We start from the raw sequence: 19,275 nt of genomic DNA on the forward strand, positions 1-19,275 counted from the left end.
CCCCTTGTGTCCTTATCACATAGTTTATTCTTTTTCCACCATTTCTCCTTACTCGCTTCTAGTTTTTAATTAATAACATTGCAATAAACATATTTTTATATTACACTAGTTTTCCACTTTGTATTTTAACTACCTTAAGGTGAGGTTAAACTATTTTTTTCTTATGCCAGTGAAACCAATTCGTAATCTAAATGGACATTCAATTGGGCCATACAGAATACATGCTGGGAAAACAGTGCCCATTGTGAAAGGAGGAGAGGCAACAAGAATGGAGGTATGTATGTTCTTTGTGAAGCATTTTGATTTTCTTTTTCCCAAACCAAAGCTAGTGATAGTTAAGTACATAGTATGTTGAGCAAAATTAACTTGCCATTTATATTTACCTTGACAGGGATTGGGCCATATTAGTGTGCACATTTTTTCTTAAATATGCTTTTATTGATTTTAGAGAGATTGCCTCCTACACACACCCCAACCGGGGATTGAATCTGCAACTTGAGTATGTGCCCTGACCGGGAATCGAACTGGCAACCTTTTGGTACATGGGACAACACACAACCAACTGAGCCACACTGGCCATGGCATTAGTGTGCAAATTTTGTCTTGTCAGATCAGGGCTCAAATCAGTTATGTAAAATTGGGTATGTCAAAGGATTGTTTATTCAGCATGTAGTGAATATTTACTGAGCATCATGGATGTGCCTGCCAGTCTCTTCAGTAGGCACTAAGGATATAGTTAACAAAACAAAATTCCTCTGCCCATGTAAAGCCTGCATTCTAAAAGGAGGACATAGAAATACCAAAAAGCGCTAAGGAGGTAAAAAGCCGGGAAAGGTGGATAAGGACTGCCAAGGGTATTTCATGTTGTTTCTTCCATGAAGTAGGAAATACCTCAGCCTGACATTAAGATATGGTAATTTTAATTCATCCTTAATTTTTCTTGTCTCCCTATTCTAATGTATTTTTTAGGAAGGAGAAGTATATGCCATTGAAACCTTCGGTAGCACAGGAAAAGGTGTTGTTCATGATGATATGGAATGTTCACATTACATGAAAAATTTTGATGTTGGACATGTGCCAATAAGGTGAGAGACTTATTTCTGTATGACTAGTGAGTTTCCCTTCCCAGTTAACAGCTATTTTAAAAATATGAAAACTATCCAGCAATACACAGTTTTATAGCCTAATATTAAATTCTGTGGATTTCCATAATGCAGCAAAGAGATTGGCCTGTTAAAAATTTTAACTGAGATGAAAATGATGTAGGTAACTATTTTCTTCGGTCCAGTTTCTAATAATTGTAATAATTTTAGAGATGATAATTTTGTGGTATTTCTAGATTTTTTTCTTATATTTGGTAAACTTTATCTTTTATTTACTTAAAAAAAAAATCTTTTTGGCCCTAGCCGGTTTGACTCAGTGGATAGAGCCTCGGCCTGCGGACTAAAGGGTCCCAGGTTTGATTCCTGTCAAGGGCACATGCCCGGGTTGTGGACTCAATCCCCAGTAGGGGGCGTACAGGAGGAAGCCTATCAATGATTCCCTCTCATCATTGATGTTTCTCTCTCTCCTTATCCCTTTCTCTCTGAAATCAATAAAAATTATTTTGTAAAACAATATTTTTGGATAGGTGGTTGAAAAATTTACACCTACTTTATGTGCAGGTCTTTCAGCTTGATGCATAAAAAAAGAAATTCTCACCAGAATACTGTTGGTGAGTCTGTACAGGGAATTTCATACATGCATAGACACAGACATGATAAGAGCCTTCATCTGGCTTCCTATTCAGCTGCCATCTATAATTAGATATGGGCTATTATATATCCTTGCTTTTGAATGTGAAAACTAAAGTTTTTTAAACTTTTAAGTAAAGCCACAGCTACCATTTGAGTTTTCCTTAATGGGGAAGTGAGTTTTGGTAACTTTTTAGCTAACTATTAATCTTGGATTTTCTTCTTTTAGGCTTCCAAGAACAAAACACTTGTTAAATGTCATCAATGAAAACTTTGGCACCCTTGCCTTCTGCCGGAGATGGCTGGATCGCTTGGGAGAAAGTAAATACTTGATGGCTTTGAAGAATCTGTGTGACTTGGGCATTGTAGATCCGTATCCACCATTATGTGACATTAAAGGATCATATACAGCACAGTTTGAACATACCATACTGTTGCGTCCAACATGTAAAGAAGTTGTCAGCAGAGGAGATGACTATTAAACTTAGTCCAAAGCCACCTTAACGTCTTTTATTTTATAAGCTTTGTTGGAATACATTATACCAGAGTTGATTTGCAACATGTTGTCTGTTTAACAGTGGACCTATATAATACTTTTATTCATGTTTAAAAAGGAAGGAATTTGATCAAAGGCAAACCATCTAATGTAATTAACCACGGAAAAAGCTTTCAGGACTTTCAAATGTTAGTTGTTTTTTCTCCTGTCTAGAAAATGCTATAAAGTTCAAATTAGTTAGGAATGACTTAAGCATTTTGTTTTGAACACCTAAAAGATGCTTTTCAAATATTTATATTGCCATATTCTTATTTGAATGCTTTGAATGACTACATCCAATTCTGCACCTTTACCTTCTAGTATTGCTTTTTAACCTTCCTGGAATCCATTTTCTAAAAAAATAAAGACATTTTCAGACTTAAGAGCTACATTTCAATGTCTGTGGTTATAATTTTGCACAGAAAATAGCTAAACTTAATGTAGGGAAATGTAGAGCTTTTTATCTGGATTTAGACCTCTACTCTGAAACTTTTTTTCTGATATAGTGGCTAAATAAGATCTATACATGTACAAAGTGGGAGAAGCTTCATAAATTAATATACAGCTTTAGGAATATTTTGCCTTTTTTTTAGGACCATATTAGTCCTTTCCTTTTTTTCTCTGGCATTGGAAATATCTATTTGTAACATGACTTAGGAATATTGTACAACTTGAAACCTTGATTTAGTAAAATAACATTTAGATCCTTTGTCCAGTGCTATATTTATTAGGAAAGGTATTCAGCTTGCTCGGTAAACCAAAAACGCATTTAGAACTACAAAAACAGGAAAATTTTCCATGATTGGGTCTTGTTCTAGTTAGAAAAGTTAAACTGAATTATTAGGCTTTTCATTAGTGAACCAAATTCTTTAGCACCCTGTACCTCGACTGGTTAGGATTTATAATATTATGGGTGATATTTCAGCAAGTGAGGTTATAGTGACTCATTAAAGCAGCTAAGTGCATAAGTTGAATGTAAGATGCATAATACTTGAACTGAACCCCACTACCAATTCTTGAACAAACTGCTTGAATTCTATGTAAATTATTTTTGGGAATGTTTCAAAAATTTTTCAAAATAGTTATGTACTAAGGTAAAGCCTTAATTTGTATGTTTAGCACAGTAACATTTATTGCCTCTGGGATGCTGTTTTGTATTTTAATGTTTTTCTCATAGGAAGAGAAACCGGACTTCTGTACTTAGATCATTTATTATACATTAAAAAGCCGCTTTCAGCATTTGAACTATAAATGAATGTTATCTTGTGGGATAAACAATCTAGTTTAGCTATATGAGCCATGTTTACTATGGTGCTAATGTTCATTAGCTATCTTTGAATAAGTTCTCCATTTTCTGTGATGTGCTAGTGGCAGAGCTCATCAGTTTGTGCTTAGATATGTTACAGGGCTGGGGCCCGCCAGCTAGCTCATCTGGAGTTTTTGAGTCCATACTGTTTTGATGTACTTTGGAGGGAGGTATAAAGTATCCTGATTTCCAAGCCCCTGAATTTTAGAATTGACCTTTTGAGTCAAGAATTTTGGAGCTTTGTGAGACCTCTTTAGTAGTAGTGATCTCAAACCATTTATGAGATCCAAGCTCCCTTCCCAAGTAACTGTTGGAAGCAGTAGCACCACTTACATGCCGCTGGAATGGCTGGAAGGGATATGATCTTGTATATAAAAAAGCTTTCACTTAAGAAAAAACTGTATTGTTTACCTACTAGCCATGTATCTCTTGAAATCATTCTGTCATGTTTATAATGATGTACCTTATTGGTAACCAATTATTAGTTTGAATGTTTAACAATAGTGCCTTTAGTAAATTATTTTACAACCAAAACGTTGTTTTTTGTTAGATCAATTTAGCATAATGTAGAAGCCCACATTGAGATGTACAGTAAGAAATCTTAAGTTTCTGTACATTGTCTAGGTTTTAGTTTCATTTTAATACTTTTTTTTTTAGATCCGATTTAGGTTAGCAAAATTGAGCAAGTTACCACATGCTTCCTTGACCTCACACATAGCCCCCTCCATAGGTTTTAGTTTTAAGGATTAGAAAGGGCTATAAGCCACTTGTATATTACATTGAAATAAGTACCAAAAACAAGCAACTATCCTATATAATAGGCTAATATGCAAATTGTCCCCTCTACCAGGAGTTCCAGGGGGTGAGGCCGACCAGCCAACTGCCTGTGCCCCCTCCCCCCAGCTGGACCCCACTCATGTGCACCCGGTCTCTAGTACCATTTCAAACAACATAGCTTCCAGAGTTGTTTTAAAATATCCCACTAAAATTAGGTGTTAAAAGGTATAGCAGTTGATCTAAGTATAAAGTAATCCTTGAAATAAAGACTATACTCAGTAACTTCACCACATAAGTCTTTAATGAGGTATAATTACATTAACAGTTGAGGTAATGATTTGCATAGGTATTTAATAAATGATTTTAAGCCTTAGCCATTTAGCACTCAAGTTGTATTTTTGGCATGATTTGTCTGTTCAGTGATAAAGTCTCATTGCACTTCACAAAGCTACCCGAGATGACTTGTTCTCTGAAATTTAAGGAAGATTTGCTAATAGAGGTTGTCCTTCACAAGCTTATACTTATGATGATCACTAGTGGAGAACAGCATTTAACAGATATTATTTTCCATTAAGAATTCAACCTGCAAGCAGACCAGCTTTAAAAAAAAAAAATCTAGTGGTTAACACTGAACTTTCATAGAGCTGATCAACATATATTAGTGGATTCTCCTCTTTCTGAAATAAAGAGATCTGGTAAGATTATTAGGGAAGAACAGAGAGTCATACTGTGTTTTTTAATAAAATGCAAGATTAGATCATTTAAAATGTCAGGACCCCATGTTTGAATATCTGAGAGGCTCCTAGTATTCAGATAATCCTAGCAAGAGTGAGCAGTCCAGACTTGAGAAAAAATGAGATGCATATTACCCAGCTGCCAGTTTTGAACAATCATCTCTGCCCTGTAATTTTTTTCTCTTCAAGACATACATTTTATTCCATGAAGAATCTCAAGATATGTGGTACAAAGTTTTAAAAGATTTAATATTTAGACAAAATGAATTCATAAACCAAATTAAATTGTACTTTTATAACAATACACTATTTGGTAAATTCATATATTCTTTATTAGAATCAACAAACCAGTTTGCTGCCAGACGAATCATTGTAAGTCCCAACCATCATTGTTGTTCTATCCACAGTACTGAAGTTATTTAAGCATACTGTTTATAAAGCTGTCATTTTCATTTGTATGGTTGACTATGCAAAATGAAGAACCATTATTAAAAATACTTTTTTTTTGAAAAAATGAAGTTCCTTTAACAACAGTAATGTCTTCTGATCCCTGTAACACACAAAGCTTCAGGAATATCAATGAGTGTGATTGATAAGTATTTTTTCTCTTTGAAAATAGTAATTTATGTACCTTCAAGGGGCAAAGGTAACTTCAATATACAAATAGCCTTATTTGACTTTTGGGTAAGACTATTAGTGAAGAAAGTGTCTATAATATTTCCATCAAATAAATTTGTTTGGAAAATAGCTACAAAAGATAAATGTATAGCCCTAGCTGGTTTGGCTCAGTGGATAGAGCACTGGCCTGCAGACTGAAGGGTCCCAAGTTCAATTCCAGTCAAGGGCACATGCCCAGGTTGTGGGCTCAATCCCCATTGGGGGATGTGCAGGAGGCAGACGGATCAATGATTTTCTTTCATCATTGATGTTTCTATGTCTCCCTTCCTCTCTGAAATCAATAAAAATATATATTAAAAAAAGATAAGTGTATAAAATGATGCCACTTGAACTTGAGTACAAACTCATGATCTGTGCCAATCCTATATAATAAAACCCTAATATGCAAATGGACCGAATGGCGGAAAGATCAGTCACTGTGACATGCACTGACCACCAGGGGGCAGACGCACAATGCAGGAGCTGCCCCCTGATGGTCAGTGTGCTCGCACAGGGGGAGTGCTGCTCAGTCAGAAGCCGGGCTCATGGCTGATGAGTGTAGCCACCTCCTCGGCAGTGCTAAGGATCCCTCAAGGGATGTTCTAAGCCGGCAGTTGGACATCCCCCGAGGGGTCCTGGACTGCTAGAGGGTGCAGGCCTGGCTGAGGGGACCCCCCCCCTCCGCCCAGTGCATGAATGTTGTGCACCAGACCTCTAGTTAAAATATAAAAGAGGTAACACCAGTCTGAGGTAAATACTAAAAGCTTAAAACGCCCACGTACTTGAAAAAAGGTTACCTGCTATCATTGATATACATATATTTATGCTTTGTCCTGTAAAAAGACTTGTATGTAAAAATATTATAAACATAGTGTGCACTGATTAATAAGTAAATAAAAACAAAGCTCAAAATTGTAAATCAGCCCTTTGAGAAGATATGTATACAAATCGCAAGAAGCCCCCACTATCTTTGGATCAACTAAGCTTTTCATTAGAAGTATCAGCTTCTTCATTAGGAGGTAAGCTACCAGACAGGAATTCTGGAGGCAAGAGTTTAGAATGTCCATTCTCAGTAACTCGCTGGGTATAAAACAAGATATAAGCTTGGGCCTTGCGTACTTCATCCATAGTGCACATGCTTAGCTTGGAATCATTGCAGTGTACCCAGAACCCTAGAGTGAAGCACAAAAATATGCCTTAATGTTTATAAAGGAACTTGAGAAAATTCTGTTATAAATTAAAACATGGATTTAGAAGCATTCGTTTCAGTGAGTTCAAGTTTTTTTAAATTTACTTTCAGTTAGAGTTGACATACAATATTATAGTATAGTTTCAGGTGTACAACATGGTGATTAGATGTTTTTATACCTTACAATCTGATATCCTAATCTAGTACCTATCTGACACCATAATGATTACAATATTATTGACCAGGTTCCCTATGCTGTACTTTACATCCCTGTGGCTATTTGTATAACTGGCAATTTGTACTTCATAATCTCATCTTTTTCACCCATTCTCCCTGAACCCCTCTCCTATCTGGGAGCCATCGATTTGTTCTCTGGATCTGAGTTTGTTTTGTCCTTTTGTTTTTTAGACCTCATATAGGTATAAGTGAAATCAGAAAGTATTTGTCTTTCTTTGTATGACTTCACTTAGTATAATACCATCTCCATCCATGTTGTTGCAAATGGCAAGATTTCATTCTTTTTTATGGCTATATGATGTTCTATTTATGTACATCTTTATCCATTCATCTATTGGTGGACACCTAGGTTGATGTAAGCTATTTTTTTAAGAGAAATCATTGTCCAGCCCATTCATTTCTTTTAGTGAGAAATACAGCTTAGGCAGTATGTCACTCTGGAATTATCTACCTTTATACTAGAAATAATTTGAAGTTACTGATTACTTGACACTATCTTTAATTTCTGGTATAATCTTAACAGTTAATGATTTTGCTGCTTATCTTATATAATAAAAGCCTAATATGCTAAGTGTCTGGTTGTCCAATTGGCCGTTCAACCAATCAATGAGTAATATGTTAATGATATGCTAAGGCCACTTATCTGCTCGCAATGATGTGCATTGACCACCAGGGGGCAGACGCTCTGACCAGTAGGTTAGCTTGCTGCTGGGGTCCAGCTGATTGAGCAAGACAGACCTGACACGACCTGGAGCCCTGCCGTGGTCCCTCCGAGGCCCCGATCATGCACCGGTGGGGTCCCTCAGCCTGGCCTGCACCCTCTCGCAATCTGGGACCCCCTTGGGGGATGTCAGAGAGCTGGTTTCGGCCCAACGGCAGAATGACTGGTCGCTATGACACTCACTGACCACCAGGGGGCAAATGCTCAACGCAAGAGCTGCCCCTGGTGGTCAGTGTGCTCCCACAGGGAGAGCACCGCTCAACCAGAAGCCAGGCTCACAGCTGGCGAGTGCAATGGCAGTGGCGGGAGCCTCTCCTGCTTCCAAGGCAGCACTAAGCCATCAGTTGGACATCCCCCTAGGGCTCCTGGACTGTGAGAGGGCGCAGGCTGGACTGAGGGACCCACCCACCCTGAGTGCACCAATTTCATGCACTGGGCCTCTAGTCACACTATAAAGCCAATAGTATACAACTGACTCTTCATACTTTAGTGTTAAATTACCTTCCTGAATTAACTGGGCTTTTTGTCCACACGTCATTTCTGGGTGGTTTTTTTTTGTGTGTGTGTGTTTCTTGTAGGTGTGTGTCTTGGGGGAGGAAGGGAAAATAGGCATGAAGAAGAGGCTCATCCTTTAACAGTAGGAAGGGAAAGGGGAAATAAAATATTAAACCTAGATTCAATCACCCTTGCCACCTATGAAGGATCCAAGGAGGCAGACCCTCAGTATTTTCTATGAGCAATAATGCAAAAACATTCTTGAAAGAAAACAAGAGATCAAGTGGCTTTGCTTAAGAAGATTTGGTGGCCAATTTAGAAACTGCTAGAGCCTGAACTCCAGCTGCCAAGTCTAACCCAAGATAAAACACTTTTCCCCATCTATACCTCCTTCAGAATTATAGCAGTAGGCAGTGTAGTGTCCTGAGCCAAATCCTTTCCCATGGTGCATTACTACAGCAGATAAGTCATAGATAAAACATTCTGGTCTGAGGGATTTCACAGACTCCCTGCAGCAATAGGGCTCCATGTTTAAGATTTCTTTAAAGTCAACATGAACACCAATCTTCTCCCGGTTATTACGGCCTGACCATCTGTGAACAAACCAGGGTAAAAGTATTAACAAAATCAAAAGAAAATAACCAGATACTAGGTACAAATAGTCAATGTGGTCATACTTCCCAGTACTAGATTGAAGCACGGCAAGCAGTGTTTTTATCAGTGTACATAGTATGAGCTAGTGTAATGGTGGGGGACTGGGGGAGGAAGGATAATGTAATAATATGGCAGTTCTTTCAAGAGATTCTAATCCATTTAGGGTGGTTTTGAACAGAGAAAAAAGACAGACTTCAATGAAAATAAGAGTATTAAGGTATTAAATAAAACATGAGGTTAAGACAAACAATAGCTGATAAGAGAAGGAACAAAGGCTTATAGACAGGTTTTTGAAGGAAAAATGTGAAAATGCTTTTTAGTAGAATGTTAAAACAGTATGGAACTAGAGTAAGGCTTGCACATTGTATATTCTGCTGGACTAAGAGTCATATCCCACTCCTACCACAGGAACTGTATAAAAGATCCTGCATCCAATGCAACTTTAACTTTAGTAAAGATGGAAAAACAGACAAAAATAATGGGACCTACTTAACATGAGCCATTCCTATCATTCTCATTTTCTTTTACTTTACCATAAAATCCAAACCTTATATTAATTATGCTAAATAAACACTTGTAAGCCATCTAAATAGACAATACTCATTCCTATTGATAAATTGAGTACTCAGTTTTTTTTCCTGCTGAAATTCAGTAAAATGACGAAGAACAACAAGATGACAATGTATCCAAAATTCATAACAGTTTACTTCTGAGGAGGGAAAGAGAACAGGACTGAGAGGCACATGCAGGGAACTTGGAAGCTATTAGAAATATTCCTTTTCTTATGCTTCTTCAAAGAGAACCTGTGTGCTTCTCCCCAATCCCATTCTCTCTTTTGTCTTTTATTTACCCTACTAGAGGCCCGGTGCACAAAATTTGTGCACTGGGGGAGGGGGGTGTCCCTCAGCCCAGCCTGCACCCTCTCCAATCTGGGACCCCTCAAGGGATGTCCAACTGCCTGTTTAGGCCCGATCTCGGTAGGCAGTCAGACAACCCTCTCACAATCCAGGACTGCTGGCTTCCACTGCTTACCTGCCTGCCTGCCTACCTGATAGCCCCTAACCACTTCTGCCTGCCAGCCTGATCACCCCCTAACTACTCCCCTGCCAGCCTGATCGACGCCTAACTGCTCCCCTGCCAGCCTGATTGCCCCTAACTGCCCTCCCCTGCCGGCCTGGTCACCCCTAACTGCCCCACCCCTGCTGGCCTGGTCGCCCCTAACTGCCCTCCCTTACCAGTCTGGTTGCCCCTAACTGTCCTTCCCTGCAGGCCTCGTTGTCCCCAACTCCCCTCCCCTGCCAGCCTGGTCGCCCCTAAATGCCCTCCCTTGCCAGCCTGGTTGCCCTTGTCTTCCCCTGCAGGCCTGGTCCCTCCCAACTGCCCTCCCCTGCTGGCCTGGTCACCCCTAACTGCCCTCCCCTTCAGGCCTGATCGCCCCCAACTGCCCTCTCTTGCAGGCCTGGTCCCTACCAACTGCCCTCCCCTGCAGGCCTGGTCACCCCTAACTGCCCTCCTCTGACAGCCCGGTCACCCCTAACTGCCCTCCTCTGACAGCCCGGTCACCCCTAACTGCCCTCCCCTGCAGGCCTGATCTCCCCCAACTGCCCTCTCTTGCAGGCCTGGTCCCTCCCAACTGCCCTCATCTGCTGGCCTGATCACCCACAACTGCCCTCCCCTGCCGGCCATCTTGTGGCGGCCATCTTGTGTCCACATGGGCGCGGCCATCTTGTGTGTTGAAGTGATGGTCAATTTGCTTATTACCTCTTTTATTATATAGGATATATTTTATACACTGGAAAATACAATAGTGCTTTTTTAATAAAGGAGAAAGATAAATGTGGTGGTAAAGGCAGTATCAACATGGTCTCTGAATCAGAGATAAATCAGGGCATGAAGGATCAAATATGTTTTGGGCAGAAGATGGAAGGAAATAAGAGTCAAACAGGTTTGTATTAAGGAGACCTTCAAATACCAGATAAAAGAGCAGTTATGAAGAACAGGAGGTTCTCCAACAGTTTATAGTTGCCAATTAAGTATCAGTTTAAGTAACAAAATTTTAAATCCTTTCAATTTTCTTTACAGAAGATCATGTATGTTCTCACTTTTCAGTGCTCTCTGGCCCTTGTTACCTGAACCCGAAATGCAGTATGAATAATCTAAATAATTTTCCTGTTTTCATTCTACTTGATTTTATACACAATGGCAGGTCTCACCTGACTTTTCACTAAACCTTTTGTTGTAGACCCTTCCCTTTCCTTCCTCCACACCTTTGTTCATGTTACTCCTCCTTTGTCTATACCCCATTCATTCACTTAATATTTTAGGTCATTGACTATGTGCAGAGCTTGTCCCACTGGTAGGGGAAGAGAAATAAGTCAACTGTTAATTGCAAACAGTGGTTTCTGACATTAAGCAAAATAGGGTAATGTGAAACTGATGGTTTGAGTGGTGGTGCTTTTAAATAGGATGGTCAGGGAGTCCTCTCTAAAGAGATGACATGAACCGAGACTTGAATGATAAATCCCCTATGTCATTAGAGAGGCTTTGGGGACATTTGAACATCAATTAACTTCCCCCTGCAAGTCTCAGATTAATCAGTTTGTTTATAGTTTGTGATATTTACTATTTCTACTTCACCATTATTTCTGTGCATGTCTTACTATAATCTTCTTATGAAAAGAATTCTACTTTATATTCCTCAAAGAATATAGAACATCTTGAATTAAAAAGCACTCATATGATGTTTTCTGACTGAAATAACTGAGTCAACTTAATAGTGGGAAGTAGGACTGAAAAGAAAGGTAATTTTATTTTGGGCTTCTAGTTTGCCTTCTGTAATGTATTTTTTAAAAACATGTATTCCTTTAACTGTTAAAAAAATTAAGCCATGGTCTCAATAATTTTCAAATCATAGCACATAAAGTAACTTCTCATTCCTTAAGAGAACAGTAGCTCTCAGGTTAACCTGGTTATTGCAAGGTATGAAAGCATATGCTTTGATTAACCAACAGATTTGTCAACTTATTCACCTAACTAAATATATTTCTGAAGACTAGAGTTGTTTTTAACTGCTTTGAATTGAACTGATGTATCTTTGTTCAAATATTTTCCAAGGATGAAGCAATTGAGCCAAATACTCTAAGTTACAAATTTAAACATTTTACACCTAAAATATGCTGAATATTACAGTACAAGCAGAAACTTACAAGGAGAATAATATTACTTAGCTGACCAAAATGTGAGGAGTCTGCTAATCAGCAATGCGTTCTACAAGGGAAGCTACTCAGGTTAGATATTGAATATGGCATCCACTGGTCAAGGCTAGAGACACTGATAGAATTTTTTCCCCTTAAAAGTCATAAGTAGACCTAAGTTATCTACTAGCCAAGTATACAGTATTAAAATTTAATTCATCATGTATTAAGTTCTGAAGCACAATAAGTAATGATAATTTAGAAGTGTATAGTTGGTAGGCAACTGATACTACTACTACTAACCTGAATCGTTTGAGATGTAGTCTGAGAATCTGAGGTAGGTGGCATATCATAAGCTGTTTTTGGGCTTCTGTGAGTACAACGGTTTTTGAGGAAAACCTTCTACGCTTTGCTGTGATATCAAAGAGAATGAAAATCAAATTTAATTTAAGGACACAAGGAAAAGCTGAGTAAAGTTTTAAAATAATTCACACATGCATTATCACTTAAACATCTACTATATTACAGATACTGTACTATGCTAGAGATAAAGACATGGCCTTGCCCTTAAGAAACATAATAAAAAACACAAAACTTATGAGCTGATCAAGGTGGACAGACATGTAAACAATTAAGTAAATGACTTAATATTGTAAATATGTCAACAGAATGATGTAGTGCTTATAATATTTTAAAATGTATTATAAAACCATATTTTCCATTCATTCATAATAGCATTCTACTCCCAGATTTGATGATGAAAACCTCTAGGATCACTCACATTTATATCCAAGAAAAAAAAAGAAAAAACTTCACCATACAAACTTGATCAAGATTTTTTTTCTAACTATATAAATCTTCAGTTCCCTATAACAGTTCATATTAGATAGCACTCAGAAAACAATGCCAGTGTAAGTCATTTTATAAAATCACCAATTGACGTGACATTCCTTCAATGCTAGAACATCCAATGTTTCCTTTATATTACCTTAGAAGTTTACTATCTAGAGCCCTAGCATCATTTTTTTTTCAGACCTGACAATTAGGGAGAATTCTTGAAAATTTATAGTATAAACACTAAAATGCCATGTACACATTGATAGAGGAGATAAAGACACCACACATAAAGACACAACAGACCCTGGCTAGTGTGCCTCAGTTGGTTGGAGCATCGCCCTATAAACCAAAAGGTTGTGGGTTCAATTCCCCAACAGGACACATACCCAGTTTGTGGGTTAAGGTGCATGCGGAAAGCAATCGATAAATGTTTCTCTCCTTCTCCCTCTCTCTAAAATCAGTAATAATAATAATAAAAGATAGATCTAATGTGCTTTTATACACTATTCCCCTGAAGGATGATGCTTCCCTTTAACTGACATGGCTATTTCATCTCCCTGTGCCCACCTCTATTAGAGAGCTTACTCTAGCAGATCTTAATTGTTTACCTGTTTCCTCTATTAGGTATGTGAGCATTTAAAAGCGCCTAATCTCTAGCCATAGCAATTAGAACAATGACTAATATAAAAGAGATGGTAGACATTTTCAAAATAAATCTTTTTTTCTGGAGCCAATCTCCATAGCAGCAGTTCAGCTATATATTATTTTCTATTACATAGGTATGTGTACACACACACATATACACATGTACTATCTATATTAATGTTTTTATATATAGCAAAAAGACTTAAAGCAAACATTTCTTTCAGTACTAAATAACATGCTTTCCTGTTACTATTCCCCTTTGCTGCCAGAAGCCAATTCCAGCATGTCAGCAGGGCTGAATCATCTGGAGATGGCTGAGGGCATTTCCCCATACCTGAAAAGGATGCAAAAATGATTGCTTGCGTCCAGACAGCTCAGGGAATCTTAATCTACATGTTATTGCCTCCTACTGGCCAAACACCTGAACAGCCGTAGGCAAATTCTTCCAATCTGACAATGGATTATGTATACGAAACCCTACCCTTTGATGTGTATATCTCCACCTTGCCTTAGGATAAGGTGACCAGACGTCCTGCTTTTGGCGGGACAGTCCCGATTTTTAACAATTTGTCCCGCGGCGTTTTAAAAAAGTCCCGATTTTTGGAAAGCATGCACGACAAGCTAGGGAACTGCGGGAGAACGGGAAGGGAATATACGGTTTTCGGCGGCCATGTGACTATTTAGCCAGGATATGAGTTTTATATTATTTTTGTTAATTTTATAATGTCAAACTTTAATAATAACAAATAATTGTTGAGAACTGTTTATCAAGAACTGCTTATCAAAGTTCGCATTGTTGATCAGTTGTTAGGATTCGACCACCATTGTTTGGACTTAATGAACAATGGCATTTTTTTGGGATTGGCAACGACAAAAACATTTTGTAACTGTCTCTCAGACGATACACATCGTACTGCGTGCTAGTAAGCTAAACAAGTGATGTCATTACAAATCAGCTATTCAGATAATTTAGGTAAGTAATTTATTTATTTATTTCATAAATACATAAATTTTCTTGAATTTAGCAGACAGTACTCGTATTATTTATATTTTATAGTGGTGGCAAAAAGTCTAGCGCCGGCCTTGAAAGTGACATTTACGACTTTACGTTACGGCAAATTCAGAGGAAAAATAATACAAGTTAGCATTGTTATTATTTAGAAAGAAATATAGGATTAAAATAATTTTTAAAATATAGTTACTTTATAACAATCAAACTAATTTAATTTATAAACAATAAAATATGTTCATGTAATTAATTATATACCTACTTACTGTGTTTTTAAGCAATATGTATATAATAATTTATAATATAATTTTAAATTATTTTTTTAGATTTTTAACATAATGAGTAAGAAAAGAGGATGCAAATTCAACGATGATCTAAGAAGTGAATTTCCTTTTATTAAAAAAACCAAAAGCGATTACAATATAGACCAAATTTTTAATCAAGAACACACCCCCCAGGCCAAAACTGGTTTGACTCAGTGAATAGAGCATCGTCCTGCGGACTCAAGGGTCCCAGGTTCGATTCCGGTCAAGGGCATGTACCTTGGTTGCGGGCACATCCCCAGTAGGGGGTGTGCAAGAGGCAGCTGAATCGATGTTTCTCTCTCATCGATGTTTCTAACTCTCTATCCCTCTCTCTTCCTCTCTGTAAAAAAATCAATAAAATATATTTAAAAAAAAAACAAAGACAACTCTCCCCACCCCCCCACCCCCGCCAGTCAATGGTGTCCCGCTTTACCAATGTTAAAATCTGGTCACCTTACCTTAGGACGAATTGTGTTAATAAATAGCGAGGGGTCCTGAGACAAGGAGAACTTAGTTCCTTTAGCTAAGTCTTCTCTGACTCCCCATAATGCCTTCCAAAATTATGTTTCATCTCTGGACTCTTGATTAATTTATGCACAGTGCTTCTCCAGGTTCCTGAATGCTTCTAGGTGCCGGATCAAGACCACCGGCACTTTGCTACTTTGTTCTGCCTCACATATGAAATTTATTTTTTTTTAAATTTTATTAATCCTTTCTGTCCATAATTGACACAGGATAAATTTTTTTTTAAATATCATTAATGCAAACATACACAAAGGTTCATAAATGCCAATTATAAAGTAGAAATATCCAGCCTAGTTTCTTTTGATGAACTAACAAAGAAAGTTTATTTCCATAACTGCTACTTAAGGAATTTTTTCCAGCTTCCTTTCATTCATTCATAGAAAAGCAAGGAGAATATAGTCACTACTTACAGTTACACTGGTCACATATGTAGATTTTTCCTTCTAAAGCTTCTGTTTCTGTGAATTTGGCCAACATTTCAGTAACCAGGCATGACTGGGAAGCCATATCTTTTCCATTGCATTGGTATCTTTTGGGAAATTCCAGTGACAAATCCCAGAAAGGTTCTATGGTATTTGATTTGTTGTCACATGCAAGACATGTAACCTGCAAATAAAAATGTTTCAGATTACAATCCTCCTGTCAAAACATTTACTCCTTTCATGAAGTCACTGCCAATTAAAAAAAAAAAAAGCGTTTCTTCTGAAAATGCACTATCGTAATTCTGAATAATCTGCTTTATATTATTTTTAGGAAATTATTATTATTTTTTTTCCTTCCAAAAACACTGTCAGTAAACTAACCATTATGCATTGGTGGACTTTAACTACTAGGCATTCAAAAAGCTCCAAGGGCATTAGTCAAATCTGAATTTAGGTAAAAACAAACTGTGGACTCATTTAATCAGATATCCATTTAGGTGAATGTATGTATATATATGATATATATTTATATGCATTTAATTTAATGTGTTTAGATAATTAGAATTGCAGTTCTTTGCCCTTTTTCCTTCTTCATCTTTCACCAGTTGATTTTCTCTTCCCAAATCCCTATAACCCCTTGACCATGATATAAGTAAAATACTATATTTTTATATACAGAGGTATATTAGTGTATATAGATCTTGAAGACCTACCAACTGATCATTTCAAAAGATGGTAATATGACAAATAATGAGGTCATACTTCCATTTAAAGCAAACATCACTACATTAAAATCCTCACCAAAATATAGGAACCACAAAGAATATGGGCAGTTCTAACAACTTACATAGGATAGATATATAGTAACTGAAAAGGGAAAGAATAATAACTTTTGTGAAGAATTCATCAGGATTTAATGCCAGAAAACACTCAAAATAATTGAAGATAGACTTTATAGATCATTCCACACAATATGAAATGCGGTTGATGCTTGAACAACATCAGCATCTTCAAATTTGTTCCCTGTAGGATTAAATCCCCCTTTTCTCAACCTCTCAAAGAATAAATATAATGTAGTTAACCTAAGAAGCTCTGTCTCCTAATTTCCCTTCTCCACAAAAAAAGCTTTCATACCATGGACATGAAACTACTTCCAATGATTCATGAAGGAAACTATAAAAAGTGAGCTGACTTTACATATATATATATATCTGTGAAAGTGATCTATTTTGACTTGAAAACAGTACTAGCTCTAACACACTAGATCAGGGGTGGGGAACATTTAGCCCACGGGCTGTATAAGACCTGAAAAATCATTTGGTCTGGCCCTGCCAAGGCATTAGGAGTAATGAAATGTTTGACAAAATATAACAGGCTAATTTTTAAGTTGATAATTTTGTATGGCCTGCAAATGATGTTATACATATCCAAATGGCTCTTGGCAGAACAAGGTTCCCTACTCCTGTATGAGATAGAGAATATGCATCTTTTAGGCTTCACTTTATGAAGTCCCTACAATGAAAATCATATTTTAAAAAATCCATACCTGACTAAGAAGTTGTCCATGAAAAATATTATTCACAACATTTAAAACCTGTTTGATAAGTTTCCTTTGAGAAGTGGGGATGAGAGCTGGTAACCTGGTACCAGTTGTCTCTAGTTCATGTTGTATTTTATCCAAAAGTTCACAAAGAAATTCCTGAGCATCTTGTTGGGCATAACCACGAAAAGCAGGAATTAGTCTCCACACTGAGTGTAGCATAGCAAATGGTGAGACAAAGGCCCACTTTCCAGACCACATGACTTGGAACAAAGTATGCAATTCATGACAGAGAGAAATGTATTGTGAACTTGACTTCCATGGCTGAATAAGTTCCATCTTTCTACTCTTTGATGTTCCAACATTTAGTCTGGATGATAAAGTTGGATGTCTGGAGTGAACAGAGAACATATCTTTTTCTTGGCATTCATTCATTTGATATACTGTATCTGTGATTGGTGGATGCTTATAAGATGATTTTGTCTTATCATTAGCTGTCACAGACAGCCATTGGTTCAGATCAAGTTTTAAAAAACATTGTCGAAAAATAAGTAAATGACTCAACACTTGAAGAACAGAATTCATATAGCAAGTATTTCCCAAATTTCTTAATCCTGTTACACCAGGAATTACAATTGGCCTTTGTTTAATTGAGGGGTCACTGGCTTTTTTAAATCTTACATCCTCTGAGGTAGATACTACTTGATCTTTTGCTGATGATGCTGAGGTTTGTAGTGATTCTTGAACAGGAACTATTTCTATTGTGGTGGACAGAGCTAGACCTTGCAAACGTAGACTCTTTCTGGGAGGCATACTTTCCAATTCTGCTTTAACTCGATGCTCTAATTCTTGCCGTCTTTTCTTTACTTCTCTATTTTCTATTTTTTCCTGATATTGTTCTTCTTGCCTTTTTCTTCCAATGGGTGATTGTTCAAACCAAATTCGAAAAATTTTACCCATTAGGATCCTTCTCCTGTGCCAAAGAGCAGTATACATTTGATCTTCATTTTGAAGCAGAGATTGGGCACCGTCATGTAAGAAATAAGAATCACCACTTATACCGATAGATTGTAAAACCCTTCCCCTGCGAGTGGTGCAGTGATAATTTTGACTTTTGATTGCACTTAATGTACTTCGCAGTGACTTCAGGTCTCCAGCTGCATTATCATTAAGAACATAATCATCACAAAGGTAACAAAAAACATACATATCATTCACCTCTATTGCAACAGGATGCCTGCTTTCTTGAAAGTGCTTGACAGCATGTTCTTCAATATACCTTCCACAGGCAACATGGGAACAGCTAAGGCAAGCCCAAATCGACTCACTTGTATTGCAGTTCACACAATGCCATTTCTGAGGGTTGAGAATGGAATGGTCTTGAGCAAGCTGCAACTGTCCGATGTGTTTGCATTTATCCATAGTTAACATTTATTTCATCTAGCTGAGAAATACATAATCCAAATCAGTCTCTCTTCACTCTTGAAGCATCTGAAAACTAAGCAGAACACTGTCAATTTTAATAAAATAAGAAGCCAATATTTTTGTTTTTATGAGGTATTTTTCCAAGAATAATTTTATAAATTTGCTGCTTCTGCTCCAATTTCTAGGCCTGTCATAATACCATAGGCAGTTCTCACATTTCCCTTGCTGCATGCAGACTTCTCTCCACCTTATTTCCCTTTAAAGTTTTTTTAAATTTTCTGCCACTATCTACCTAATAGTGTGAGGGCAGCTGAAGATTGGGGCTGGCAAGACCA

At 37.4% G+C, this 19,275-nt stretch overlaps 2 protein-coding genes across 4 annotated transcripts in view; one reads left to right on the forward strand and one right to left on the reverse strand.

The window, feature by feature from the left end:
* METAP2 (methionyl aminopeptidase 2) overlaps window positions 1-3,513 on the forward strand; it is a 30,442-nt gene extending 26,929 nt beyond the window's left edge. For all 3 annotated transcript variants that reach the window (XM_028150310.2, XM_008144798.3, XM_028150307.2), the window contains 3 exons: window positions 171-274; window positions 970-1,085; window positions 1,963-3,513. In XM_028150310.2, coding sequence (XP_028006111.1) covers window positions 171-274; window positions 970-1,085; window positions 1,963-2,215 — 473 coding nt within the window. In that variant the 3' untranslated portion in view covers window positions 2,216-3,513. The remainder of the gene's footprint in view (window positions 1-170; window positions 275-969; window positions 1,086-1,962) is intronic.
* A 3,065-nt stretch (window positions 3,514-6,578) lies between these two features.
* On the reverse strand, window positions 6,579-18,958 carry USP44 (ubiquitin specific peptidase 44). Its single transcript, XM_028150304.2, has 5 exons — window positions 17,522-18,958; window positions 15,964-16,159; window positions 12,536-12,644; window positions 8,772-8,977; window positions 6,579-6,914 (listed from the first exon to the last, which is right to left on the reverse strand). The coding sequence occupies exons 1-5, from the start codon at window positions 18,944-18,946 to the stop codon at window positions 6,718-6,720; spliced, it is 2,133 nt and encodes a 710-aa protein (XP_028006105.2). The 5' UTR covers window positions 18,947-18,958; the 3' UTR covers window positions 6,579-6,717.
* Window positions 18,959-19,275: the final 317 nt, after the last annotated feature.

The sequence above is a fragment of the Eptesicus fuscus genome, chromosome 7, assembly GCF_027574615.1.
Source record: "Eptesicus fuscus isolate TK198812 chromosome 7, DD_ASM_mEF_20220401, whole genome shotgun sequence".
Taxonomy (NCBI): domain Eukaryota; kingdom Metazoa; phylum Chordata; class Mammalia; order Chiroptera; family Vespertilionidae; genus Eptesicus; species Eptesicus fuscus.

Coding starts and splice junctions, on each gene's coding strand:
- USP44 (XM_028150304.2), bottom strand. CDS start 18,946: ATGTTAACTATGGATAAATGCAAACACATCGGACAGTTGCAGCTTGCT. Junction 12,645..15,963: donor CATATGTGACCAGTGTAACT/GTAAGTAGTGAC, acceptor TTGATATCACAG/CAAAGCGTAGAAGGTTTTCC. Junction 6,915..8,771: donor CTGCTATAATTCTGAAGGAG/GTATAGATGGGG, acceptor GCTTCACTCTAG/GGTTCTGGGTACACTGCAAT.